This window comes from Trichosporon asahii (assembly GCF_000293215.1).
Source record: "Trichosporon asahii var. asahii CBS 2479 unplaced genomic scaffold scaffold00003, whole genome shotgun sequence".
In the NCBI taxonomy this organism is placed as follows: Eukaryota; Fungi; Basidiomycota; class Tremellomycetes; order Trichosporonales; family Trichosporonaceae; genus Trichosporon; species Trichosporon asahii.
Window position 1 is genome coordinate 227348 of NW_014040921.1, and position 24973 is coordinate 252320.

The window sequence follows — 24973 nt, forward strand, 5'->3', positions numbered from 1 at the left end:
CCGTCGGGGCTTTCGGCTGTCCACTGTGCATAGTGCTGACACGGCCGTTCGACGCGGAGCAGAAACCGATTCGGCGGGGGCAGATCAGATAAGTGTCAGGTGGTGACGTCAGCCTCACATCTGGAGATTGCGACCTCGGTCGTAGACACCGCAAGTCTTGCCGAGTGGGGGATCCATGCGGGGCCTCCTCAGGAAGATGCGACATCCGGCTTTGCACAAGTGGGGGTGGAACATTTGCGAGAGATATCGGCGTTCGGCCCTGGGAGCAGACCAAACATCAGGAAAGAAAGAACGAGGGCTGAGGATGGCACGCGGGTCTGTCCTGAGGAGGTCGGCTTTCTGACGTCCGAAAGCAAACCCCGGAACCCTGTAACCTCTTGTTCATAGCTTTGATCGGAGCAAACACCGAAGCAGGCTATGTGAAAGAGTAATCTAGTGCTCATGTAGATCGATCGGCCTGATAATCCTCGATGCGGAGCACAAATGTCAGGCAGTTGCGTAGAGTAAGCCCTGGTGCTTGTCATCTCTCAGCAAACGCCGAGATCATGTGATCCAATCCGAGACCGCCTTCAGCGCTAAGAGCGAAACCTTCGCTCACTGACAGCTGCAGCCGTTTCATCGTATCCTGTACCATGCATTGTCCGCATTGTAGAAGCTCCTGGGCAACGTTCACGTTTCGGAGAGCTCGCAGGGTGCAGGTTGCTCGGTGAATCCAGATCCGGACCGGTGGTCTCTGATATCCGGCCAGCCGAAAAGTCGCCGATTATCGCAATCATCGGCCATCTGTCGAACATGTGGAACGAGCCCACTCCGCAATGCATCGGTCTGCCAACGATCAATTCATTCAAGGTTACAAACCGGAGCTAGATAGCAAGTGCATACAAGGGCGGCATCCCTTGAGGGAAGGTTCCACTTAGCCTGCGACAGCACGCGCCGGAAGCTTCACCACGATCTCCGGAATGAAGTTGTCACAGTAAAGCAATCGACCAGCAAGCCACGCGGCGGGAATCACGATCAGGCTTAACGCTACCTGAATCGTAGCCCACATTTGAACGTAGGCGGGGCCAAAGCAATGTACTTTCTTGCTCCCGGACTCGTGTGCGTATAAGCCGTGAGGGCAGGTGTCCGTGAACGCCCTCTTCACTTGCAAAAGCATGACGCCAATCTGTACGAGGGCGAACACGGCGTACATGTAGAGCATGATGTACACGCCGAAGTGATTGGGATGGTGCATGAAGGTGGTTTGGTTATAAGCCCGTTCCTCCGTCGTCGAACTCGGAGAATCTTGCGACCGACTCGACGGCCAGTGGAAGGTGACTCCGGCGTCGCGGGCGCGGCGCACGAGCGCCAGAGCAAGTCCAGCCACGCAAGCGCTGAGCATCACGAACGAGAGCTTTAGGTCATGCTCCAGTGCCCAACCCAGTCCCGAGATGCACATATACAGTACGCAGATCCCGTGGTAGTGGGTACCTCCTGCGTGGTGAAACCAGCCCGGCACCCACCTGACTCGAATATCGTAGTCTTCAAGACGTAGTCTGTCGTGCGTCGGACGATGTAGGCAAAAGTCGCATGAAGGTATCCGAGGAGACCGAGTTCGAGCCAGACGCCGAGTCCGAGGCCAAATAGAACCGTGTCGGTGGTTTTCTTGGCGCTGCTATTCATGATTGAGTTGTAGTAGATGTGAGAACCGTTCAGTGTGGCCGCACCATGGTGCCACACTTTATGCATCGACGGATGCTCGACATTAGTACAAGCTGTGCTGACAGATGCAGCCTGCCTTTCAGAGAGAGTGTCTTCGACGTCACAACGGGTCAGCCTGACAGTTCTTTCGCTGTGCATGCCGTGATGTGCGATGTCTAAAGTCGATCGAGGTGTGGAGCCTGGTTCGCGCTAGTTGCGATATGGAGTCCGAGGGTGCGGTGTTTGACCCAATGGTTCCTGACTCGTGGGCCCCAACTATCGACTCCCATCACAATTGATCCGCATCCCACAATTCCCCAGAACCGGACAGACCGCACTGAGTCACTGGAGCTGAGTCTGCAGTCCGGTTGCCGCCGTCAGTGACCCTATTGTTTGTCTGGATTATGGGATCAGTGGCAATCAATTATAGTCGTTCGATCCTTTGGTGAGGTCCAGAGAGCATACATAACAGCACAGCTTAAGACAGTCACGATACTACGAACAGTTCGCATTCTCGACTGTTTGCGATGAGAGGACTAGGTATCCCGATCTTTGGCTTAGTGAACGCTACGCAGATCAAAGACGGTCGAGCGAGATATCCGGCCGCGCAACGGGCGGCCGAGGCGGCGGAGGACTCCATACCGACCGTCTGTAGTTGTCCTGCCTCAGTAGCGTTCCCGCTAGCCATGCAAGCACTATAACGAGCAGAGACTGGGCGACTTCGAAGCTGACCCAGAAGGCAAGATAAAAGGGACTGAAGCAGTTGATGTTTTTCGCGCTGAAGTCGTGCGTCCACAGCCCTTTCGGACAGGAGGGGTACGGATCATGCAGGGTCGGAGCCGTCAGGACACGCCACAAGAGCCCAATGATCTGTAAGAACGCGAAGAGCATGTACTGGTAAACCTGGAAGGCATTATTGTCGTTGGTGGAGAGGAACATGTGTTGAGGCTTGTTGTCTTGGTCGGCGGGTGGCGGAGATCGGGCCCCCAAGCGACGACTTGAAGGCCAGCGGAAAGCGAGGCCAGCGTCACGGGCACGGCTGACCAGGACTATGGCAAGAGCAGCGACGCATCCGCTCATGAGAAGGTAGGTTAACCTTGGGCCCTTCTCAATTGACCAGGCCACGTCGGAGATGCAACTCGTGTCGCCCGAGTAGCCAGCGGCCCAGGTGTTTTGTACCGAAAACCCTTTGGGACAAGCAGAGCTGAAAATGCGTCCGGCGCCGAATATCTTGACGTTCATGAAGTAGCCGACCATGTAGATGATGCTGTATACCCAGGTGGTGTATAGATAGAACTGAAGGGCCGCCTCGACCCAGTCGCCTAGCTGATTGCCGCAGATGAAGGGTTCAGGTGTGGTGGCCATGGCAGCTTTGGTGGGATGGTTGCCGCTCAAGTGTAGAATCGCGGTGTATCAAGTCGCCCATTTGTAGGAGCAGGCGGCTTATGTACGACAGCCCGGCCCCGAACTCCACCATAATACTGCTACACTGAGCCTCTGTAGTCAGGCCAGAAGCTCTCGTGCGTCATTGTCGCTTACAGCGTCGTGCGCAGCCATTGTCGACCGTACGGCATGGGCGAAAAGGGCAGTTTGCTCGCTGAGCTTAACTTCGGAATTACGAGTGGAGCCGGAGACCCGAGCACTACTGTCACCATTGGTAATCCAACGGCTGTTGAGCCCCCAAGAATCACTTGGATGATGAAGCTTTGCATAGGCGCAGTAGTTCCATCTAAGCCGCTCCTGTCCTCCCCACTCCCACAGACTCTCGTCGTGGGTACATAGGGCAAGCCCAAACCGTGGCGTTGTTTGGTTCCTGTCTGCTCCGAAGTGACCGAGATTTCGAGATTAGGCAAAACTATCGACACCCCCCTGGTATCTCAGCGCTGTGTAAGCAACAGAGAAGCACAGCGCACAGCCCAATGATGAGATTCACCATGAGGTTACCCCGACACTTGCCAGACTCGCCAGTGGGGGCACAACGCGAATGGCAACATGCCATTCAACTTTAGGCAGAACTAGGCATCGACGACATGGCAGTTCGCTTCGCTTGTGAAAGTAGGAACACGACTGAGGGTGTCCAAAGGCTGTGCAGATAGCTGCACTTGCCAGAGGATCAGGCAAAACAGTTGCATGAGGCGATTATCTATCAGCTCGACCCTTGACACTGATCTAACTGGACGGAGTCCGACAGAACCTCAAACTGCACCTTGCTGTCATGCAGCTGAGCTACAACCAGTCCCATCCGTCGTGGAGAAGTTCCTTTCGCACGAGGACAACTGCAAGTCCGTTTAGGACTGCAGCGCATGCAGCATTGAACATCTGCAGGAAGCCTAAAAGATACAACCACCAGGCGTCAACGCACTGGGCCGATCTGCCGCTGTACTCGTACACCCATGCGGGTGTCCCGAAAGGACCTGGGGTGCACTTGGGCATGCCATAACCCTCCTGGTAACCCTGCTGCGTGAGCAGCTTCCACCCGATGAGGAGGAAGACAAACACGGAGAGAGCTGCGAGGAGTGTGAGCGCCGGCTCTAGCCACCAAGGTATGCGCAGGTGCTCCGGGCGATGCGGGGGCGGTCCGGGAGGTCTCGGACCTGGCGTTCCTCGGCGCCGGTCGTAGCTGCTGAGGCTAGTGTTGGAGGGCTCGGGGTGGCTCGGAGCCCAAGGAAGCGAAAATGTCACGCCGGCATCGCGTGCCTTGCGAACAAGCACTAGTCCGACTGCGGAGACGCCAGCGCCGAACAGGATCCACGTCACTGTCCTCGCGCGCTCAGTCACATGTGCAGCGTCCGCTCTGCATCCAAGCCGGGGGTAGTCGATCCATTCCGAGTAGGTCGCGGGGCACTGTCCCACCGGCTGGGCTCCAGGAGGTATGAGGTCGCTGAGCTGTTTCTTGATCTCCGACAGGCGGAAATGCCGGAACAGCTTTGAGGTGTAGTACAGGCTAGTGTAGACGATGTTGCCCACAAAGGACAGCAGCCCAAGCTCGACAATGAGCCCGAGCGGCCACGACCCGAGAAGAGGTTCGGGCGTTGGTGCACGGGTGTCCGATGGCATGTCGGTGTTGGCGAGGGCAATAAAGTGGACAAGAAAGAGATGCCATCAACTGCAAGAACGACCTCGGTTCACGAACAGGCAACTAGGCACTGCGCTCCCTCAATAAGGTTCTGGGTGAAGCACCAGGGGTCCAACACTTTCGGACATCGGCCTGCCTTCCCGCCCAAGAATTCTGGCAACTCACTCAAGCGCTGCATTGCGATGCCTGCTCTACCTCCACAGCCAATTGCAGGAAAGGCCACTGTCGATCCGTGAACATGTGAGGCTCAGGAGCCGTGCTGTTCTTGGTTCCCAAGCCATCGCCAAGCAACTATCAGCTGACCGAAAGACCGAGCCGGTGTCGGAGCAGGCACAGAGGTCCACATGGTATCGAGGGTCTACTGCAGATCTGGCTGAACCTCATCGGGTGAGGAGAGAGGAATGTTGAGAAATGCCCTGAACCAAAACAACTCATCGCACCAACAATGCCGTAATGAACGTCAAACACGATCCAGCTGCCGGACCAGCGTGACGTCGTCGGCCGCCGGTTCGCTTCAGTGGTTCAAACGGTATGATGAACACACTAGTGAGCATATGAGCTTGACATGGCGACGGATGCAAGTTCGTCCGCACGTTGCACAGCCTGCACTACATCTGCGCGATTGATGCTGAACGACACCTTGTACTTAAAGCGACTTCGGATTGCCACTGCCGTGCCTCTTCACTGCTTACAACCTCTCCACAATGTCCAGCACTAGCACCCAAATTCGATCGGAAGTCAGACAACTCAGACTCCGACTTAGGCCATACCAGCTCGACACTTCTGATGGCGGTAACACCGAGCTCGCTCAGTCTGGGGCTGCCACTCCCGAGGTCGACGAAGCCAACACCGAAATCGTCGATATGGACCAGTTCGACAGGTCGGGTGTTGTCTCCACTACGGCTGAGGCGGCAGGGTCCGGCAGCCCCGCAGCCCAGGTGGCGCCCCAGCGATCCCGAAGCTTGATTCGGCGTATTATTAGTACTCCGTTCGGCTCATGGGTCGAACTGGGACTGGGGATTTACGTGAGCCTGGCGTTGGGATCTGCCGTCACAGGAGTATACGATCACTTCCGCCAGCCCCGGACTGTCAACGACGCCTGCTTCTGCCAGGATGTCTGGCACACTTGTCCGCCTGGCTTCTCAATGAGAAGGATCGGCATGGGCGACTTCGACATCGCCGAGTGCATATCCGACCTCAACTGGGCTTTCAATCAAGGCCAGGATGTAACCCGGCGTCTGCTTAGAGCTGCCGGCGCTGGAGCTGGCCTCGCTCTGCTCCGTCGCGTCCGTGACGCCGGCGCCATCTTCCCCTGGAATCCGCTGCGCCTCGGTCTTCCCAGACGGCCGACTTGGGAAGGAGATGGGAGCCCCTCAGATGGCGTAGTCCGCCGAGCCCCTATCCGCAGACATCACTTCAATATCCCAGGGGTTCCCTACCTGCTTGGCTTCTTTGCCTTGCTTGCCGTCGTTCAAATCTTGATCTTGTTTTATCGGATCGTCACCGCCGTACCGCCGGACGCGCCCTATCCTGCCTGTGAAGAAGGACCCGACGGCTGGTGGGTTGCCAATATCGTGGGGGGAAGGGCTACCTGCTACACTTCGCAAACCATGGCGCGGAACATCAACAGCAGTGTCGGTTTGGCTCTGCTGGTCTTGCCCATTGCATGGCTTGCGGCCGTCTTATTGCACGAGGACAACATGGCGATGAAGTTTCAGTTCTTGCACCCTGGCGACGACGCGGAATCCGCGGACAGGACGGCGCGAACACCAGACGGTTGTATGAAGTAACCAAGATGCATGTATGTGTGACAGGCGCCGACCCACCATTGAGGGATTGCAATTGCAGGCTGCCCCATGAGCGGCCTAGCTGTCGATCTGTTCTGCAGGGAGACGATATCGACGGCTTTATGTAAGGGGAGGGTGGTGCCTTCCTACAGTAGATAGATTGAGGCCGGGGTCGTCACTGGATCGGTGTCGAGTACAAGCTTGAAGATTACGGCACTGGATGGGAGTTTGGGTTTGCGACGACGCCAAGTGATCACGCTAACTGACCTCACCCTTTGACAACTCCGGCTTTGGGTCACGAATACAGGCTTTGCTTTGGTGCATCGATGCAAGCAGTCACATGATAGATGACCTCAGCATCGGACCTACGCCTGTTGCTCACTTTCAACGGGGAGAAGCGTCAGACCTGCCGGAGCTCAGAGATGTGAGGGGCCGACAGGGTGGCCATCAGTCGCCACTCTTAAGTCGGCAGTGGACAGCGGGGATTTCTGACCATTCACACTCTCGCACCACTGCGCAACATGCCGAGCCAGGCTCCCTCGCCTACGCCGGAGGGAACGTTTTGGTCACGACCCCTCGGAATCTGGGCTGAGCGGCACCACGTCGGACTTCTGACCTACTGCCCCTACTTGAGTCTGTACTGGTCCTCCAAGCTCTTCTGGCACTTCCGACAAAGCGAGATAACGGACTTCGTGAAGTGGCTCGAGGCAAATGGCCGGACGGTGACGGTCCCCGACTGTCCGAAGGGATACTCCGTGTACGCCGCTGACAGTGCTCTGGGGTGCAAGGCCGACATCGTGATCGTCGTTGACGCAGCGACGACGCTAGTCTGGATACTCCTCGGAGCAGGATACACCGGCCTCGTGCTCGTGCTACTCCGGAAAGCGCGAGATGCAGGCATCACGCTGTCCTTCCCATGGGCGCCCCGTTACATCCCTCACGGAGTCGATGGACGCCCCATAGATCGATACGCGGGTGCTCGACCTCCAAAACCACCAGGACCGCCCGCCGAGCGGCCAGTGCACTTGCCAATACCATGGTTCCTGGAGGTCGGGCTAGGGATCATGACCACCCTCTCAGTGGTAGTCTTCTTCGACATCTTGTGGACGCTGCTCATCCAGACCTGGGCCTTCGAGAGCCCAGACACCCCCGTCTGCCAGCGGGGCGGTTCCTGGTTCCCCGTCTACGTGTATGAGTTCGGTGGTGGGAGCCAGCGCTGCGATCGCACTTGGAGAATCGTCATGCTAGCTGTCCTGTACACGTTCAATGCAGCGGTTGCGGCTGCAGCGAACGGATTATCCTTGGTGCTACTTCAGAGGGAAATCCTGTATGACGGTTTTGGGTGGGCATAGCTTGAAGCTGCTGTATGCATCGGTGTGCCATCTCGTCCACGCTCCCTGCAGCTGAAATGGGTCACTGATCCGTTGCGGAATGCAAGTTTGCGAACGTACGCTGCTTTGGTGGCGTGATAACGTACGACCCAAGGTACCGAGGTCTATTTCTGAAAGCTGGGCGCTGATTAGCAGTCAGGTACCGTTGCTGTGGAGCCGGTCGACCTTGTCCTCACCGGTCCGATCGACTTGACCCGGCGCTCAGTGCACCTGGACAAGAGAAAGCGCGTGACGCTTCCCAACTGCAACGCTAGTGCGACGACAACGCTGGTGCGACGAGGCAGGAGGTAGGGGCATAAGAGGATCCCAATTCGGGTGAATAACCGGCATTGTCATACAGGCACCAGAGTTTATTCTGAAAATTGGGCGTCTCAGCCACAAGCGTCTCCAATTTTCCGTAGCCCCCGCACCGCATGGACATGGTCGGAGAAGTGCAGATCTGGCGATGAGCTCGCCACGCAGTTGCTCCGGCCAGTGCATAGCTCCGGTTGGTCTTGCAAGACTCCTTCTTCATTATCAGCATCGTTCTCTTCGCCGCAGTGCCACCACCACCATGCCCGCCCCAGCCCCAGTGACGCGCGAACCCCTTGCTCTTCTCCCGCCCCCCTGGGCGACTGGGTCGATGTAGAACTAACGAGGTGACAATGCACGTCTCTCTCGCTCGTTCTCGTCTCCGCCACTTCTCTCTTCGCGGCCGCCCGTCCCACAGTTGATCCCTCGGGGGACTAACTCCAATGTTCGCTCGGCTACTCCCCACTTAAGCTACTTCACGCTGTGACGCCGCGCACCGTGTGCCAGTCGGACCTGTACGCTTTGCTAAAGGGCGGCAGCAGTCCGCTCTGGCACTGCATCCTTGGGGCTCTTGGGACGCTCGCTTTCGTCCTGGTACGCAGGGCACGGAACGCGGGCGTCTCTGACGCACCCCAGTTGCCTCGGTGGCTTCGCTTCCTGCCTGACACGCAGGTCGGACGCCTCCCCCACGTTTGGCATCAGGATATTCAAGGGCAAGCGTACCATGCCCCGATTATGTTCTCGCGAGCACTTGGCAGATCCGGAGATATCCCCGCCGCGCGGCCGGGATTCCCCAGACTGGTGAATGTGAGGGGAGCCTCCTCGTCCAGTTTTGCGGGAGCAACACGCTGTGTTGTAGCTGGCCATTCGTCACGTTCGTCTTCGGGATTAGGGCGAGATAGGCTGCTATCGTGTGGTGGCTTGATCGGATTGGGCTTGGCCTGCTCCAGACAGAGAAGCACGCCGACGTCGTCCTCTTTGGGCCGGAGAAAGTGCGGGCTAGGTAGTCGGTACTCTGTGTCATGTACCCTCCAGTGTGGGTGGACCTCAAGATGAGGGTCGAGGCTGCTAGTGGCTGAGGGACGGGTGGAGGAAACGAGCATTGCCTCGATCAGTGCCCATATGTCGGTCGGAGACTGTCAGTAACTCGTAGTCTTTAGTATTCCACCATTGCAGCGACAGGCTGCATTCTGTAGTCTAGGGTGTGATGTGATTATGCAGGAGAGATAGGGTAATTCTCACACCGCTATTCAGCTTAGAACAGGCCGGGGATGTAGATCCAGCGGCGGCCGGGGAAGACCTTGGGGTCCTGCTCCTTCTTGTAACGCCTGTACTTGCCCTTGGCCCAGGTGCCCATGAAGTAGGACGCGATGGCGAGGTAGACGATGGTGCCGATGTCGCCGCCAGTCATGATGACCATGCCGAGGACGCCCATGGTCTCGAAGAAGTAGTTGGCGCACACGATCCACTGGAAGCCGAAGCCGGTGGGGTACTTGCGCTTGACGCCGGGGGGCGTGCGAATGGATGCCTGGTGCAGGTGAGTGTTCAGGTTGAGGAGCTCGTTGATCTGGACGTCAGCTGATGAAGTGGAGTAGAGCAGCTCACGATGATGAACGCGGTCCAGAAACCGATCCACTTGGGGTTGTCGAGGAGAGTGCCCTTAAGCGCCTTGGCACCGTAGGCCGGGCGGTAGAGCGTGAGGCCGATCAGGCCGCCGGTAATGCCCCAGTAGTACGCACAGCTGGATGTCAGTTTCCACAGGCCAGTGCTGAAACTCACTTGCGGAACACAAAGGAGAGGGGCACGGAGGGGCGCGAGAACGAGTGCACGAACATGGACTCAAGCTCGCGCTTGATGAAGTGCGCAACGAGGAGGTTGCGGATAGTGCTGATGTCAGTTAGAAGCGGATTGAATTCAACTCACAGCTGCAGAGTCGAGGGCTCATACGGGCCGTAGATCTTCTGCGAGAGCTGGAGGAAAAGAGGGTTGAGGAAGATGGGACCGAACTGCTGTTAGCTTCGCGAGGGGGCTAATAAGCTCACGTATTCCCAAAGATAGAGAGCGCGGTAGGCAACCTGGTAGCCCAGGTCCTTAAGGCGGATAGTGACATTGCTGCCAGACAGACCGTAGTCGGCGAGGCTCTTGTTGTCCTCGGTGAGGGCGGTCGGCTTCTCCTTGCCGGTAGGAACGAGGGTGAGGCGCTGGCGGTTGGGCACGAACTACGACGTCAGCTACACCTGAGCTGACTATGTGGTTGCTGAGAGATCCGGGGGCTCGGGGCGACAGTCGATGTAGTTGGACCGGCTCCGGGTATTACACACTGACCTTAGTGACCTGCTTCTGGACGCCGCGCTTGACGTCGGCGACGGTGACCTGGTGAACGGTGCCGTCGAGGTTGAGCTCGACGGGCTTTGCGCCCTTAAGCTGGACGGTGACCTGGACCATCGTTTTGCCGGGGGAAATGAGTGATGAAGAGTTGGGAGTGGAAAGAAGATCGAGATCGAGAGGTGTGTGATGTGCCTGGACCTGTCCACCCAACGTGGGGCCTGGCGTCACTGCAACGCGGCGCGGCGCGAAATCTCCGTGTTCCCTGGGTCAAAGTCACGTGCATCGTCATGAACGGTTGATCAACGGGCGCCATAAAGATGGAGCTTGAGGAAGACATTCGTCAAGAACCTCTCAGACGCAACGCATGCATTGCTTCTATCTTCGGTCAGCGCGTAGACCATGCATACATTCCAGATACCGTAGCCGCAAGAGGAAGCTGTTGCAAGCTTGGATCGCATGGTTCTCGCGTGATGTCCACGTTGCAACCATTCTCGCATATCGAAATTGCCTCCGTCCACTTTTCTCTCCTGGCTCGAGATTTCGGCTGAGATCCTCCGTCGAGCAGCTGCAACCAAGGTGTAGTACTCGCTCTCGTCTCGCTCGACACCACCTTCACCTATACCCCAGTCGAAACCGAGTCAGGCGCCGCCAAGAACACACAATGTTCCGCGCCGCCCTCCGAACACGACTGGCCACCGTGCCGCGGGCGCCCCTCGTTGTGCCGCGCGCGGCCGCCCAGGTCCGATTCCTCGCGACGCCCGTTGAGCCGACGACCGACATTGAGACGCCGGCCGTTACGCCGCGCGGTCTCGCCAGCGAGGGCGTTGAGGAGCTCCTTGGCCCGCGGTTCGCGGAGGAGGAGTCGACTGCCATCATCAAGCGATACCGCGGCAAGGGCTTCCCCATGATCCCCGTGAGTCCTCGGCGTGCAGCATTGGAAACATTGCGCAAGCAAGGGAGTGGTAAACTAACGCCCAGTCGCTCCGCCACCGCGTTCACGTTCAGCACCCGCACCTTTTCGACGGCAAGCCGCTGCGTGCGCTCACGCTCGCCAAGCGCAAGAAGGGAGGACGTAACTCGACTGGTCAGGTCGTCAACCGCGGTGTCGGAGGAGGACACAAGCAGCGTATCCGTATCGTCGACTTCTACCGCCTCGAGCACGGCGTGCACGACGTTGTGCGCATCGAGTACGACCCGGGACGCAGCGGACACATTGCGCTGATCAAGCGCCGAGGCGGAGCCGACGTTTCGCCCGAGGAGGGTGCTGCTCTCGCCGAGGCGTCTTCCGAGCTTCCCGGTGGCAGCACCGAGAAGCGTCTCGCGCGCAACGAGGTCAAGGGCGGATGGTCGTACATTCTCGCTCCCGATGGACTGCGTGCGGGTGACACGGTGGAGAGCTTCCGCGGCGGTGTCCCCGACGGCTTCGTCGAGGGCTGGGCGAACCCGCACACGACCGAGATTGTCGGCGGATACGGCCAGTACTCGACCGCGCAGCGTGCGCTCGGTGTGTTCCGTTCCGTAGCTGTCAAGCCCGGAAACGTTCTCCCCCTTTCCCTCATTCCCCCCGGAACCGTCATCCACAACCTCACCATCAACCCCGACGGACGCATGGCCCTCTGCCGCTCTGCCGGCACTTACGCGACGCTCGTCGCTCACCAGCAGACTAACGGAGAGCCCGTTGGTGGTGCCGAGGTCCTCACGCTTGGAGGAGGTCTGGACTCGAACGGCATCCGCGCCAGGAAGAACGGAGACGCCATCGTCCGTCTGTCCTCTGGCGAGATCCGCCGTCTCGACCCCGAGAACGTCGCTACGATTGGAATGGTTTCGAAGTGAGTATTCAGCTTCTCGCACGAGACAGCAGCTGCTCCTCCATGGTGTAAGCTGACCCCCCTCAGCAAGGAGCACCACCTCGAGGTGCTCGGCAAGGCGGGCCGCAACCGCTGGCTCGGCAAGCGCCCGAAGGTGCGCGGTATTGCGATGAACGCGTGCGACCACCCGCACGGAGGTGGTCGTGGTAAGAGCATGGGAGGCAAGCACCCGCGCTCGGCCAAGGGCGTGCTCCAGGGCAAGCGTACGCGCCGTCCCCGCGACCGCGACGGCAACAAGGCCGTCATCCAGGAACGTCCTCGCGGCGCCGAGAAGAGGCGCAGCTAAGTGCGTTCTTGTGTTCGCGGTTAAAAGTCATAATTCCTCTCCCATCCCCATTGCATGCACTCTTCTACACTGGCCCAAACGGTTTATGGGGATGGCACTGCGGAGCCATGGCTAACTGGGACAATGTGCATTGGAACTGATACTCTACACTCTATAATGACCGGGAACTGTGGAGGTGTGACACTTGAGCTATCGCTGGCGCAGGCCGCCGTCTCCGTTAACCCTAACAGATGTCGAAGAAGCCCGAGTCTGTTCTTGTGATCCTGGCCTGGGACTGTGCTCAGCGGCGTCCCCGTTCCCATTGCTCTCTACCTCTCCACTGATCCTCTTGGGGTGAGTCTTCTTCAGTTCTTCCTCCTTGTCATCAAACTTCTTCTCGGACACGACGCGCGGCGGACTTGCCATCGAGTAGATCATCGTCCCGCCCAGCACCATTGCGCCGCCCGTCACGAGGCCGACACTGGCGCCGGAGCCGTAGTACCACACTGAGATTGCGAGGGAGACAGCCTTGCGCAGCGTTAAGATCAGGTTCACGGTTGTGCTGGAGACACGCTGGGGTCAGCTCCCTCCGAAACTTCGACAGCTTACAGAGGTGAGACGGTTCACGCCGCGGATGCACAAACCCTGCGTCACGACGTTGACAGCGAGGGCGAGGAGCGCACTCGGCACAGCGAGTTCGGCCCAGTTGAACCCGTCGTTGGGCTTGATCGAGGGTAAAGGGAAAGCGAGCAGCTTAACGGGCGCAGTGGAGGCGTACGCCTTGAACGTGGTCCAGAGGCTGGGTGCGAAGGGTAGGAAGAAAGGCAAGCTTAGGAAGTGCTGCTGTCAGTTTGAGGGATAGGGCTTGACCAGCTCACCGTGAAGAAAAGAGCCTCCCGCCACTGGTTGCCGTACCGCCGGTACGTCTTCTCCTGCCAGAGTCCCAGCCACGCAGAGAGAAAGAGAGCGACGGATAGCATTGCGATGCCGATCACGTACTGCACGCTCTCGGGGAGGCGGTCCTCCTTACCCGTGGTCGAGGAAGACGAGGCGGAAGACGATTTTGGCGGCCGCGGCGCCGACACTGTGGCAAGCACAATACCAACGGTGATGACGACACCGGCGATGATCTGCCCGAGAGTATACCGCTTCCCAGCGAGCAGATATCCGACAAGCATCGAAACGCACAGCCCTGTTATCAGTCACATTGCACTTTGGGCGTGAGGCAGCTCACCGCCACTCCGGAAGATGATGTGCACCGTGATCGGGATCTGAGATCAGCTAACGTACTCGTCCTCAGTAGCTAGTGTACAGCAATGCGCACCTTGAGGCCAAAGGCATAGTTGTTCACTGCAATGAGTTAGCAAATAGCGCGTCAGGTAACTCACTGAGACTGACGGCGACAAACAGCACCACCTGCACCGTCCAGCGGGAGAGGGGGACAACATTACGCCGCCGCCGGGGAACCCAACCGTCCCACTCGACCTGCGAGGATATGGTCTGCACTGTGACATACAGGAACTGCGCAAATGTGAGGAACGTGCCTGCTGTTAGCTTAGGGCTGACAGCTCTACCAGCTGGCAGGACACCAGTAAGTTGGACGTTAGTACGGACTCACCACTGGAGGGATATGACTTGAGCACGGCCTCAAGCGCCCAGACGTTTCTGCTTGTCAGTTTACGACATGACAACCGAAATTCACGAGCAGCACCCTCCAAAGACAAGGGAGAGGATGGCGGCCCACTCGCCCGCGGAGCTCTCCGCTATCGCGCGTATCGTCTCCATGAGTACCGGAGAGTGAGGGAGTGAAAGGAGTGTGGAGAGGTCGGATGTGGACTTTGTAGAGCGGTCGTTGTTGTTAAAGTTGAGGAAGGGGTCAGACGTTGCGGTTATCGGCGACGGACCGGCGTCGTGTCCACAAGCGATCGGGCCGGGATCGCTTTATCCATTTGCTTCCGCCGATAGCGGCGCAGCACCTAGGGAAAGCACGTGCGGTGCGGTTGAAGACCTGCCTGGATAGCAGTCATGCATTTGTGGTTAGGCAAAGGCACGACAGGTGGTGCGAAACGCATGGTCAGCTTCCAGATGCAAGGGGAAGAAGTTCGATGTCGTGATGGACAACCAGAAGAGAGTGCAGGGCATGACGACAGTGGCGCGAGTGGCGACCAAGAACGTGGCTATCTCTGCCTACTCGGACGTCTCTCGGCCTTCATCAACTTCACTGGGAGAGCCTCAGAGACCTTGCGTCTTTGAGGGAGGTTTTTATGCACTCTAAGAGCCTTACAAGCTCCCTGAGTTGGCCGTAGTATGGAAAGAACAGAGGAACGCACAAGTGCTACACTGCTGACGGGAGCAGATGTGCTTGTGTGGCAGCCCTGCTCACACTCTCCGTCCTGATGATGTAGAAGTCCAACAACGGACCGCTGGACGTTTCCGGAGCTTGTGCATCATCAAATCATGCAAAAGAATTCCGCTTCAATCCCTCGCTGCCCGAAAGTGAATTTGCATGCAGTATTGTTCACCTCGAGTCTGTGGCACCGCCCCTGTTGAAAACAAGGAGTGGTGATTGATGTTAAAAGCACCGAAGCTCGAGATGGTGATGATGAACAGAGACGTGCAGAAAACCAAACGCACAAATCTACGCATAAGTGTGAAGCAGAACGTGACCTGCAAAGTATAAGACAGAGCCTCTCGCTCTCTTTGCTCCTGACCTCGTCATCTGTCCCCATTCCCACCGTCTTCCCCCGCTGTGTGTGTCCTCCCTGCCGGCCACGTCCACAGCGGCCGTCTTTCGTTTGATCACACACTCACATCTTTCTCTTCAGCCTTTACCTCTTCACTTTCTCTCTTCATCTTCGCTACCTCTTCTTACTCTCCTCAACCCCGTCCCCGCCTTTTTTTCATTGTCCCTGGTGACATTGGACATCAAGACGTAGGCTAACGCGACCATCATTGACCAGGATGGGCGTTAGCAGTAAGCAGACAGCAGACGGCACTCTGATGGCCCCCTCGTCGTCCACTCCTATGACTACCCTCAACGAGGAGGTCACGATCAATGCCAACCCCGTCGCCGCCACTCCCACTGCCACCGCACCGGCTGTGATGGATGCCAACGAATGTGCTAGCTCGGGGAGCGACAGCCCTACTTCGTCGGACACGCCTCCGACCACCCCCGACACCAGCAACTCCTCTGACCTCGACGATGACTCGCCCAAGTCCAAGGACAAGGGTAAGGCCAAGGCTGTCCCTGTCGACGACGACGACGAGACCGACAGCGCGCCCGTGTCCCCTGCGTGGTCCGAGCGTTTTGGTGACGACGACCCATTCATGTTGGACGACCTGGAGGCGGCCATCATGGAGTCACACAGGTCCGCCTTGACGGAGCCCAAGCTCGGCGAGTCCTCGCGCAACAACAGCATCAGCACCGATAGTTCGTCCAGCGGCAGTCCCACCACCATTAACTCAATCGGCAGCGGCACGCTCTCGACCTCTCCCGACCAAGCGTACGCCGAGTTCTGGCCCCGTGGCAGCGCGCAGTCTGCCGCCCGTGCCCTGGTCCGTCTTGCTGATGCGGACTACAGCATCCTCGAGACAGACCTGGAGGCCGACACACAGTCCTCGCCCCCTTCGCACCCCTCGCCTCATCCGTACTCGAACGAGCCATTCCTCTTCGCCAACCCCGGACCGCCCGATTTGACCGACCTGTTGGCCCAGGCGCAAAGTGACAGCATCGAGCCTTCTTCGACCGAGGCGACACGCGCTCCTTCGCCTATGCCGTCCGAGTCGGTCTTCAACCAGCCCCCCGTCTCGGCCATCACTGCCAGTGACGCCTTCATACCCCTGTACGAGGACAGCTTCCCGACGACCTACGAGCCGTTCCGCCTCTCCGCCCAGCGCGCCTTTGCGTCGCGCGACGGCGGGGGAGATGCAGAGTCGGACCTGCCGTCGCTCACGCGCTCAAGCAATGAGACGCTGCTCACCTGGCGCGGGTCCGAGTACACTGACAGCGTCGACAGCTCGCCCAGCCTCACGTTCACCGTGCGCGAGATGGTCGAGACGCGCGCTCCCTTCGTTGAGCGTCCGCCCAGCGTTGCCAGCGCCACCAGTGCGACTGGTCAGCTGGTCATGCCCGATGCACCTACGGCGACTCTTCCAACCATGCAGCAGCTGCGCCGCCTCGACATTGGCGATGATGGGCTGTCGACTCGCCACTGGGACGAGGAGCACTGGGAGCAGCGCTCGCGGAACTTCGAGTCCCCCGACCCCTTCGTCCAGGAGAACGAGGAGCCCGCTGCCTCTGAGGCTGGTGACGCCGCCACTGAGGTTTCCGCCCGGAGCACCGCCCAGGAGATGGCTCAAGTGCCTCTCGTTCAGGCCCTGGAGGCTGCCGAGGAGCAGGACATCGCCGACGTCAGCCTAGCTCTGGACGACATGAACCCCTTCTCCGCCACTCCCATCACCGCTGAGGCCGACACTGAGGCCGAGACCACCGAGTCCACTGAGATCGCCGACGTCAGTCTCTCGCTCGACACTCCTCCCGCCGGAGCGACGGCGCCCACCGCCATGCTCATCGGCCGTATCCCCGCGATCGCGCCGGCCGAGTATCCCGTCGTGCGTCTCCGTCGCGGCGTGCTGCCCATCCGTCGCCATGCGCTGCGTGTGGCCGACATCGAGACCGCTCGTGCTAAGCGTGCCGAGCGTGCTGAGCGTGCTGCCGCCACTGCCACTGAGACCAGTGAGGCCGCTGCCTCTCCCGAGTCAGCCGATCACACTTGTGCCGGTGATTCTGTCTCCGCCGTCGCCAGTCTCGTCGACGGTATCGTCGCCAGGGCTGTCGCCGCCAGTGCCTCCCTGACGCCCTGCCCTTTCCCGCCTTACTACCCCGCCCCCTCTCCTCCCCCTATTACGCCGACGCCGCCCAACACGCCCGTCAACGACTCCGCCTCGCCCTCTGGGGGCCCGCTGCATGCGGCACTGGGCTTGACTCTCGGCACGTTCCGCGATGTTCGTGGCCGTGCGGCCCGGTTCTGGCGCGGCTTCCTCAACTTCCGCCTCGAGAGCGAGGGAGGCCAGCCCCCCGCCCTCGCCGTCATTGTGCTCATGACGCTGCTCGCGCTCTGCGTCCCCCTCATGAGCCGCTACTTCCCCTTTGACGAGTCTATGGCTGAGATCTGGCGCCGCCGCTTTGGCCATCAGTAGTCACTAGACTTTCACACTTCGTTGCTCAACCAACGGAGAACACTTCATTGGACTTAGAATGCGCACCGCGGACAACAGGTCGCACTTCCTTCACTTCAAGCCCATGGACTGCCGGGCTTCCTTACAATGTGCTCCGCGGACAACAGGTCGCACTTCCTGCACTTCAAGCCCATGGACTGCCGGGCTTCCTTACAATATGCTCCGCGGACAACAGGAGCAGCCTTTTACCTTTCGAACTTGTATGCATTTTTTGTGGAATATACGGGTCAAAATCGTATACTGTACCGTCTGACGGACGCAGACTACAAGGGGCAAAAACATCTCAAAACTTGGAAAATTCATGGCACTCGGACTCCTCTCCATCCGCTGTCAGACAGCCAACCAAGCCCATGGTCATTCTCACATCTGGATGCATTCGATCTGGATAGGGGAATAGAAGATTGGTAGAGACGCCGAGACCACGTAGCCGAGAATAGCCATCTAAGATACAAAATGATTCTTATTTCACGGAACAAACCAGCAGCAGGTTGGGAAGCCGAGCCAAGGATGTTTTGGGTAGACGAGACGCGGAAACGGTAAGGTTAAGAGAGCAATGAGAGAAGAAGAGACTTGGGTTTTAATCGTTGCACACAGATAGCGAGGAGATATCGGACAAGTTCTTCGAACGAGACAAGTCTTCGGGACGAAGGGCAGAAGAAGAGAAAAATGGGACAGGGTGAAAGGTTGAGAAGAGGTCGGAGAGAGAAAAGCAAAGGATGGAGAAGGGACGGACGAGAAGGAGGCAAAGCGGGAACGGAGACGGGACTTCAATTCAGACAAATAATCAGAGCTCGGCTGTTGGTACATTGCGATAGAAGCGTATGCGGAGTCGAACAGAAATTAGATTAACGAAAGAAAGCAGCGTAACCGGTATCACTTAGTAGCCCTGGCCGGGTCCACCGAAGCCACCCTGGCCGCCCTGCTGGGCACCTGCGATTGTCAGCTAATCTGTTGCAAGAGTTGTGTATGCACCAGCACCGAAGTTGCCACCCTGGTAGCCGCCCTGTTGAGGGGGAGCACCGCCGTAGCCTAGATACGAGAACGAGAAGGACCGAAGCAAGTTGTTCGAGAGGATTGAGATTGATCGAACGAACGACGAGAACGGAGGAAACAGAACCGAGAATATTCGAACACAGAACAAGAACGAAAGGAAACAAGAAAGAGCACGGATCAGACCGAGTCACACGACACAAAGAACCCTTCACTCACCACCCTGCTGGCCCTCGAAGCCACCCTGCTGGAAGCCTCCCTGCTGGCCGCCGTCTGCTGTCAGTTAACCGCGCCCTCAGTGATAAACGTACAGCCACCGAATCCTCCCTGCTGGCCACCGTAGCCACCGGGGCCGCCGTAGCCGCCCTGGCCGTTGAAGCCGCCCTGGAAGCCACCCTGCTGGCCGCCGAAGCCGCCCTGCTGGTAGCCACCCTGCTGGTAACCTCCCTGCTGGAAGCCACCCTGCTGGCCACCGAAGCCGCCCTGGCCGCCGTAGCCGCCGCCGTAGCCACCACCGTAGCCACCGCCGTACATGCCGCCGTCTGAAGTTAGTTCCGGCCAGCGATTCACAACTTACAGCCGGAGCCGTAACCACCGCCGTAGCCACCACCAGCGGGCTTGGAGTTGGCCATGTTGACGCGGACGCGACGGCCGTCGAGCTCCTGCTCGTTCATGGCGTTGATGGCAGCCTCAGCCTCGGCCTGGTTGCCGTAGGTGACGAAGCCGAAGCCACGGCTGCGGCCGGTCTCCCGGTCCTTCATGACGATGTAGTCGAGGACCTGGCCGTAGGCGGCGAAAGTCTGTTCATTTGCACGGACAGTTCAGGAACACGGAGCACAAACACAAGCAAAGTGTGCAAGAGCCGGTAGTTGGCCGATGCGGATGATGAGTAGAGAGGCACACGGGCAGACGAACAGACGAGGCAAAGCGAACAGACGAACAGACGGGGCAACACGGGCAATTGAGAAAATGACGTTAGTGATCAAAGACGAGCACAAACCAAGACCCGGGACCACAACCAAAGACGGCAAGCCAAAACAAGAGACGAAGTGCGAACGATAGCGAGCAAGCGAAGCAGCGAAGAGAGCGAGAAACCGGAACGAAACGACGAAGTTGAATCAAATCCAATAGTATGAGCATCTCTAACACGAAGACCAGAAATAATGCAGACCTGGTGAAGAACCTCGTCCGTGGTGTTCCACGAGAGGTTGCCTAGAGAAGAGTAAGCAATCTGGAAAGGCACAAGCGAAACAATGGGGGGGATGTGGATGGGGAGCAGAAGCTGTGCGCAGACAAGACACACAACACGAGAGTCACACAAACACAGGGCGAGCAGAGAGCTCCACCAGCAACAAAAGAGATATCAAGCCGAGACTAGAACACGAAGCTGATGCCAGTGCAGTGCTGCTGGGACGCAAGGATGCTGTGCGAGGTTTGCCGAGCGGCAAGAGGTGTATGCAGACGTGCTAGGAGGAACCCTATGGCCCAGCCGAACGCGTGACAAACGCGGGGGTCGGTGGAGATGACGTCTGCTGGGTTGTGTCCGTGCGCTTTGCGGTGACGGCGGTGCAAGGGCTCGGTGCTCGGCAGGGTCGTGGTAGGTCGAGAGTATTGGAGGGGAGACATACCGACGTAAACCTTAGCAGCGGACATTGTACTGGATGGGGGGATAGGGGGATGGATGGGATGGATGCAATGGATGCAATGAGGAGCAGAGCAAGACCAAGTGAGGAGTGACGAGTCGCGGCGGTGGATCGTGGCTCGCAGCCAGCCAGCCCCGCCCGCGCCGCGCCAGCCCAGGGACCAAGAGACCCCGTGACCCCGTGACCAACTCTCGTCCACTCACCACACAACCCCACTGGCTTCACCCCAGCCTATCTCCGTCCATGTGGCGATTTGCCACCTACTACCGTCCAAGTCCTCACTACTTACGTCACATCAACAATAACAACAGTCTTCCTCGTCTGAATATTGACATGTCCGGGTCCGGCGTATCCCAGGCATCCCTCCTCGGCCTCAAGGCTCTCACAGCCGAACACGCCGATCGCTTCAAGAAGGAGGGCCGCACCGCTGTCAAGGGTGCACGCAAGGACCGCCCAGAAAAGGTTGCGCGCGACCCCTTTGACCGTCCGAGCCCTGGTCTTGTGAAGCGTCTTGCGCGCGAAGCACGCAACGACGCCAAGCGACGGCACTTTGCCGATGACCCCGACGGACCGAGTGAGGATCAACGGCGTGCGATCCTCGAAGCGAAAGCTCGGCGATATGAGCAGCTCGCAAGAGGTGGAGAAGGGCTCAGCGAGCGCGAACTCGCCGAAGCAACAATAGACGTGAGCTGTCTCTTACTCGGTGCTTAGCTGACCCTCAGTTCGACCGGAAACGAGATGAGTGGAGTGACCACTCGAGCGACGTCGATGAGTCGGCGTTGGAAGCACGGGCACCCGAGGAGTTCGACACGCTGGATGGCAACGACCAGGTCGAATATGTCGATGAGCTAGGACGAACGCGGATGGGGACGAGGAAGGAAGCCATTGCGGCGGAGAGAGCGAAGGGCGAAGCTGGGCCATCACGGAATGACGAACCTCTGGTTGGCGAGTCCGCATACGCTGAAGTCATGTAAGCTGGACATAGTGCGACCTCGTAGCTGACAGACAGGAAGTCTCAGTTCATCCACGGCGACCAGCACCACTTCCCCGTGTACCAGCCAGACCACGAAGCGCTGCGGCAAAAGTACCTGGAGGCAGAGCGCGAAGCGCGGCAACACCACTACGACTCGACAAAGGAAGGTGAGCTTGGGTGTCCGGGAGATGAAGCTGACAACAGTCCGTACCCGAGGTGCCGGGGCGTACCAGTTCAGCCTGGACGAAGAAGAGCGCGCGAAGCAAATGGCAAGTCTCGACGCCGAGCGCCGCACGACTGAGCAGGCACGCGGCAAGACAGCTGCTCGCGGTATGACGCCCGCCCAGGAAGCAAGGAAACGGCGGCTGGAAGAACGCCGGGCCCTCGTCGAGGCGAAGAGGGCCAAACTCCTCGGCGGAGCAGACAAGGTCGCCGCGCTGCGTGCTCAGAGGCAGGCGGAGCGCGCCGAAGAGTTCCTCAAGGACTTTGAAAGGGAGCTGTAGGATGGCTCCCTCTCGCGAGTCTTTGGCTAATTCCCAACGTCCATCAGCATCAATTAGCATTAGCATCAGCACACCACGACCACAACGACATCCAGCCGTAGCTCAAGAATCTAGACATCTATAGCATTAATGTAGCATGTACAACAAGAATATGTATGATAGCCTTCCCCACCTACACCTGCACCCAGAGACGGCCTGAGGCGCTCGCGCCCTCTCCCTGCCCGAGGGCGCCGCTCACGCCGCCTCCGCCAACGGCCTTGCCCGCGCGCTCCATGACGGCGAGGCCGAGGCCATCATCGCTGCATCCCTCAATGAGGATGGCGTCCACGCCCTCCTGCTCGAGCGCGAGCATGCCGCCGAACAGATTCTGGGCCGCGCTGGCGGCGTCCTTGCCGAGCGAGTGGCGGACGGCTACCGCATCGCCCTCAAGGGCTTTGGAGAGCGGCGAGCCCTCAAACCCGAGGAAGCCGAGACGGGGGTTCTTGGCGCGAATGGCGGCGACGACGGACGCAGCGCTGGAGTCACTGGGCGAGATGCGAGGCCGGGTCGGGAACACATTCGACGGCAAGAGGAGGAACACGGGTATCCGCGGCGAGTAGTGGCGATACTTCATCCCGGGGGTAGAGGGGGGTGCGTCGTCCTTTGGTTTCGGCGCTGGCTCGGTCGCGTTGGCGTTGGGAACCCAGGGCCGGCCGTGCAGGAGGATCTGCGTCGAGCCACCATACTTCTCGTCAACGGCGCGGACTACGCGAGCGACATCTTCCACTCCCAACCCTCCCGGACGGAGGACATTGACGCTCCCGCCCCCGCCCTTCCGCCAGGCGAGGCCGTCAACGACCGTGCTCTCGACGCCGACGCCGCACGCCCCGCCGTCCAGGATGCAGCCGAGCCCCTCGCTCCCGTCCAGGTCGTTCTTGACGTGCTGGGCTTGTGTGGGGCTAGGCCGGCCTGAGGAGTTGGCGCTCGGCGCGCTGACTGGGAGGTCGGCAGTCTGGATCAGAGCAAGCGCGAGGGGGTGCGCGGGCATACGAATCGGGTTCGTCGAGGGGAACAGCAGCGTGAGGGGGCCGGGCCAGAATGTGTCCGTCAGCGCGGCGTAGAGCTCGCTCAGCTCGTAGGACGCGGGCACGAGGCGGCGCAGCATGTCCATGCCGCCCACATGGATGATGAGCGGGTTGTCCGCCGGCCGGCGCTTGATCGCATACACGCGCTTGACGGCGTCGGGGTCGAGCGAGTGCGCACCCAAGCCATACACCGTCTCGGTCGGGAAGGCGACGGTGCGTCCAGCCCTCAGGTGCGCGGCGGCGGCGGAGAGGGCCGGCTTGAGCTCGTCCGGGATGGACAGGACGGGGCTCGTCGAGCGCTCGTAACTGAGCCCAGACAGGGGACAGGGGTAGATGGGTGTTGTCGGCTTGGTCGTCATGCTGCGCGCAAGTCGGGCAAGTCGGGGGAGTCGAGGTGTCAAGTTACGCATGCATTGCATGCGGTGGTTTGTGAGTGAAGGGAGGGTTCAGTGGCGTGTCAACAATCTTCGTCCCAACGTCATGAGTCAGAATTTCCAGGCCACCGGGTAATCCTCGGCAGCTTTCATGGGTCAGATCTTACAAGTGGAGGTGAGCGTCACGCCGAGTTAGTCGGCGGTATGAAAATTGACACGTGTCCATCGGCTTTTAGCCACGCGAGATTCTCGAGTTTCGGTACGCACCAATTTGCTCCCGTGGCAGCGAGTCTCTGCCGGGACTGCCGCTACCAAGTCGTTGCCTAGTCAAGCCAGTGTCGTCTTCTCAACTGACCCAGCACAGAACTACCCAACGTGAGTCGCCCCGACGAGATCATGCTGGACCGACGACGCCGACACCGACTACGACAACGGACCGACCGTCCACGCCGACCGATCTGAGGAAGGGAGCTAGCTGTTGGAAGGAACGAGAGACCGGACGATTGAAGATCGAAATTTGGTGTCGCGCGTTTCGTTTAAGCAAACCGGCCGGCATGATCTCGGAGTCGACATCGATGGCGTCCAAACAGTCGCTAATGCTGCAGAATGCGTGTCGATCGTTGCGACTGGTCCGGCTTCAAGGTTTACCCCTCCAGGGGTAAGGTCTACGTCCGTGGTGACTCCAAGGTGCGAATCGATCATAAAGCGAAGAAGGGACGGAATCGGATCGTCGACAACTGGGAGTCGGGCATGGCACGAACAGGCAGCGGCAGAAGGCACGGCGAAGCGCAGATCATTGGAATGAGAGATGCGGAGGGGTGACACGAAGAAGAGCGGACGGAGTGCGAGTTCGACCGGGACAAAAGATTTGAGGAGGGCGAAGATCTTGATCATGCGTGGACAGTCGCCGTGTGCTGTTGCTGGGAATCTTGCCTGTGCCCCGATTGTCGATGCCGAAACCGAAGTCTCGGAGTCGTCGACTGAGGGACGCCAGCTGACATTCAGACCTTCCGCTTCTCGGGCTCCAAGACCGAGTCCCTCTTCCTCCAGCGCAAGAACCCCCGCAAGATTGCCTGGACCCAGGTCTACCGTCGCATGCACAAGAAGGGTATCACTGAGGAGGTCGCCAAGAAGCGCAGCAGGAAGAACGTGAAGGTTCAGGTGAGTAGACATGAGCTGCTCGCGATGTCGCGATGCTGCCAGCCGCCAGCTAATCGAAAATCGTTGAAGCTGACTCTCAGCGTGGTGTTGTCGGTGCCGACCTTGCCTCCATCATGGCTAAGCGCACTGCCAAGCCCGAGGTTCGTGCCGCTGCCCGCCAGGCCGCCATCACCAAGGCCAAGACCCAGAAGCGTGAGAAGGAGACCGCCAAGAAGGCCAACCGCCCCCAGGGTGGTGCCAACGTCCCCAAGGTCTCCAAGCAGGCCGCCAAGGGTGGCAAGGGTGGTCGCTAAAAGCTTCTTCTAAAGTTTTATTGTAGAGACTTTTTGAAGAGGTGTTTG

The 24973-nt window shown here is 59.1% G+C and overlaps 14 protein-coding genes across 14 annotated transcripts; 6 read left to right on the top strand and 8 right to left on the bottom strand.

Moving 5' to 3' along the window:
• Positions 1 to 913: 913 nt before the first annotated feature.
• On the bottom strand, positions 914 to 1662 carry A1Q1_00769 (uncharacterized protein; the record flags this gene model as incomplete). Its single annotated transcript, XM_014328463.1, has 2 exons — positions 914 to 1373; positions 1448 to 1662. The coding sequence occupies 2 exons, from the start codon at positions 1660 to 1662 to the stop codon at positions 914 to 916; spliced, it is 675 nt and encodes a 224-aa protein (XP_014183938.1).
• A 594-nt stretch (positions 1663 to 2256) lies between these two features.
• Positions 2257 to 3045, bottom strand: A1Q1_00770 (uncharacterized protein; the record flags this gene model as incomplete). The annotated part of the gene is made up of 1 exon (XM_014328464.1): positions 2257 to 3045. The coding sequence occupies one exon, from the start codon at positions 3043 to 3045 to the stop codon at positions 2257 to 2259; it is 789 nt and encodes a 262-aa protein (XP_014183939.1).
• Positions 3046 to 3906: 861 nt separating this feature from the next.
• A1Q1_00771 (uncharacterized protein) lies at positions 3907 to 4737 on the bottom strand (the record flags this gene model as incomplete). The annotated part of the gene is made up of 1 exon (XM_014328465.1): positions 3907 to 4737. The coding sequence occupies one exon, from the start codon at positions 4735 to 4737 to the stop codon at positions 3907 to 3909; it is 831 nt and encodes a 276-aa protein (XP_014183940.1).
• A 723-nt stretch (positions 4738 to 5460) lies between these two features.
• A1Q1_00772 (uncharacterized protein) lies at positions 5461 to 6546 on the top strand (the record flags this gene model as incomplete). The annotated part of the gene is made up of 1 exon (XM_014328466.1): positions 5461 to 6546. The coding sequence occupies one exon, from the start codon at positions 5461 to 5463 to the stop codon at positions 6544 to 6546; it is 1086 nt and encodes a 361-aa protein (XP_014183941.1).
• Positions 6547 to 7064: 518 nt separating this feature from the next.
• On the top strand, positions 7065 to 7895 carry A1Q1_00773 (uncharacterized protein; the record flags this gene model as incomplete). The annotated part of the gene is made up of 1 exon (XM_014328467.1): positions 7065 to 7895. One exon carries the CDS (start codon positions 7065 to 7067, stop codon positions 7893 to 7895), a length of 831 nt encoding a protein of 276 aa, XP_014183942.1.
• An 855-nt stretch (positions 7896 to 8750) lies between these two features.
• A1Q1_00774 (uncharacterized protein) lies at positions 8751 to 9328 on the bottom strand (the record flags this gene model as incomplete). Its single annotated transcript, XM_014328468.1, has 2 exons — positions 8751 to 8886; positions 8949 to 9328. 2 exons carry the CDS (start codon positions 9326 to 9328, stop codon positions 8751 to 8753), a joined length of 516 nt encoding a protein of 171 aa, XP_014183943.1.
• Positions 9329 to 9480: 152 nt separating this feature from the next.
• Positions 9481 to 10670, bottom strand: A1Q1_00775 (uncharacterized protein; the record flags this gene model as incomplete). The annotated part of the gene is made up of 5 exons (XM_014328469.1): positions 9481 to 9792; positions 9831 to 9966; positions 10149 to 10195; positions 10268 to 10444; positions 10551 to 10670. The coding sequence occupies 5 exons, from the start codon at positions 10668 to 10670 to the stop codon at positions 9481 to 9483; spliced, it is 792 nt and encodes a 263-aa protein (XP_014183944.1).
• Positions 10671 to 11214: 544 nt separating this feature from the next.
• A1Q1_00776 (ribosomal protein L2) lies at positions 11215 to 12707 on the top strand (the record flags this gene model as incomplete). Its single annotated transcript, XM_014328470.1, has 3 exons — positions 11215 to 11466; positions 11532 to 12382; positions 12449 to 12707. The coding sequence occupies 3 exons, from the start codon at positions 11215 to 11217 to the stop codon at positions 12705 to 12707; spliced, it is 1362 nt and encodes a 453-aa protein (XP_014183945.1).
• A 189-nt stretch (positions 12708 to 12896) lies between these two features.
• Positions 12897 to 13864, bottom strand: A1Q1_00777 (UDP-N-acetylglucosamine transporter; the record flags this gene model as incomplete). Its single annotated transcript, XM_014328471.1, has 3 exons — positions 12897 to 13214; positions 13296 to 13515; positions 13602 to 13864. 3 exons carry the CDS (start codon positions 13862 to 13864, stop codon positions 12897 to 12899), a joined length of 801 nt encoding a protein of 266 aa, XP_014183946.1.
• A 1783-nt stretch (positions 13865 to 15647) lies between these two features.
• On the top strand, positions 15648 to 17885 carry A1Q1_00778 (uncharacterized protein; the record flags this gene model as incomplete). The annotated part of the gene is made up of 1 exon (XM_014328472.1): positions 15648 to 17885. The coding sequence occupies one exon, from the start codon at positions 15648 to 15650 to the stop codon at positions 17883 to 17885; it is 2238 nt and encodes a 745-aa protein (XP_014183947.1).
• Positions 17886 to 18801: 916 nt separating this feature from the next.
• On the bottom strand, positions 18802 to 19675 carry A1Q1_00779 (uncharacterized protein; the record flags this gene model as incomplete). The annotated part of the gene is made up of 4 exons (XM_014328473.1): positions 18802 to 18854; positions 18897 to 18953; positions 19226 to 19357; positions 19492 to 19675. 4 exons carry the CDS (start codon positions 19673 to 19675, stop codon positions 18802 to 18804), a joined length of 426 nt encoding a protein of 141 aa, XP_014183948.1.
• Positions 19676 to 20800: 1125 nt separating this feature from the next.
• On the top strand, positions 20801 to 22033 carry A1Q1_00780 (uncharacterized protein; the record flags this gene model as incomplete). Its single annotated transcript, XM_014328474.1, has 3 exons — positions 20801 to 21131; positions 21185 to 21527; positions 21577 to 22033. The coding sequence occupies 3 exons, from the start codon at positions 20801 to 20803 to the stop codon at positions 22031 to 22033; spliced, it is 1131 nt and encodes a 376-aa protein (XP_014183949.1).
• A 172-nt stretch (positions 22034 to 22205) lies between these two features.
• On the bottom strand, positions 22206 to 23456 carry A1Q1_00781 (protein required for respiratory growth; the record flags this gene model as incomplete). Its single annotated transcript, XM_014328475.1, has 1 exon — positions 22206 to 23456. One exon carries the CDS (start codon positions 23454 to 23456, stop codon positions 22206 to 22208), a length of 1251 nt encoding a protein of 416 aa, XP_014183950.1.
• Positions 23457 to 24077: 621 nt separating this feature from the next.
• Positions 24078 to 24925, top strand: A1Q1_00782 (60S ribosomal protein L24 (L30); the record flags this gene model as incomplete). The annotated part of the gene is made up of 3 exons (XM_014328476.1): positions 24078 to 24158; positions 24477 to 24632; positions 24713 to 24925. The coding sequence occupies 3 exons, from the start codon at positions 24078 to 24080 to the stop codon at positions 24923 to 24925; spliced, it is 450 nt and encodes a 149-aa protein (XP_014183951.1).
• Between the last annotated feature and the right edge of the window lie 48 nt (positions 24926 to 24973).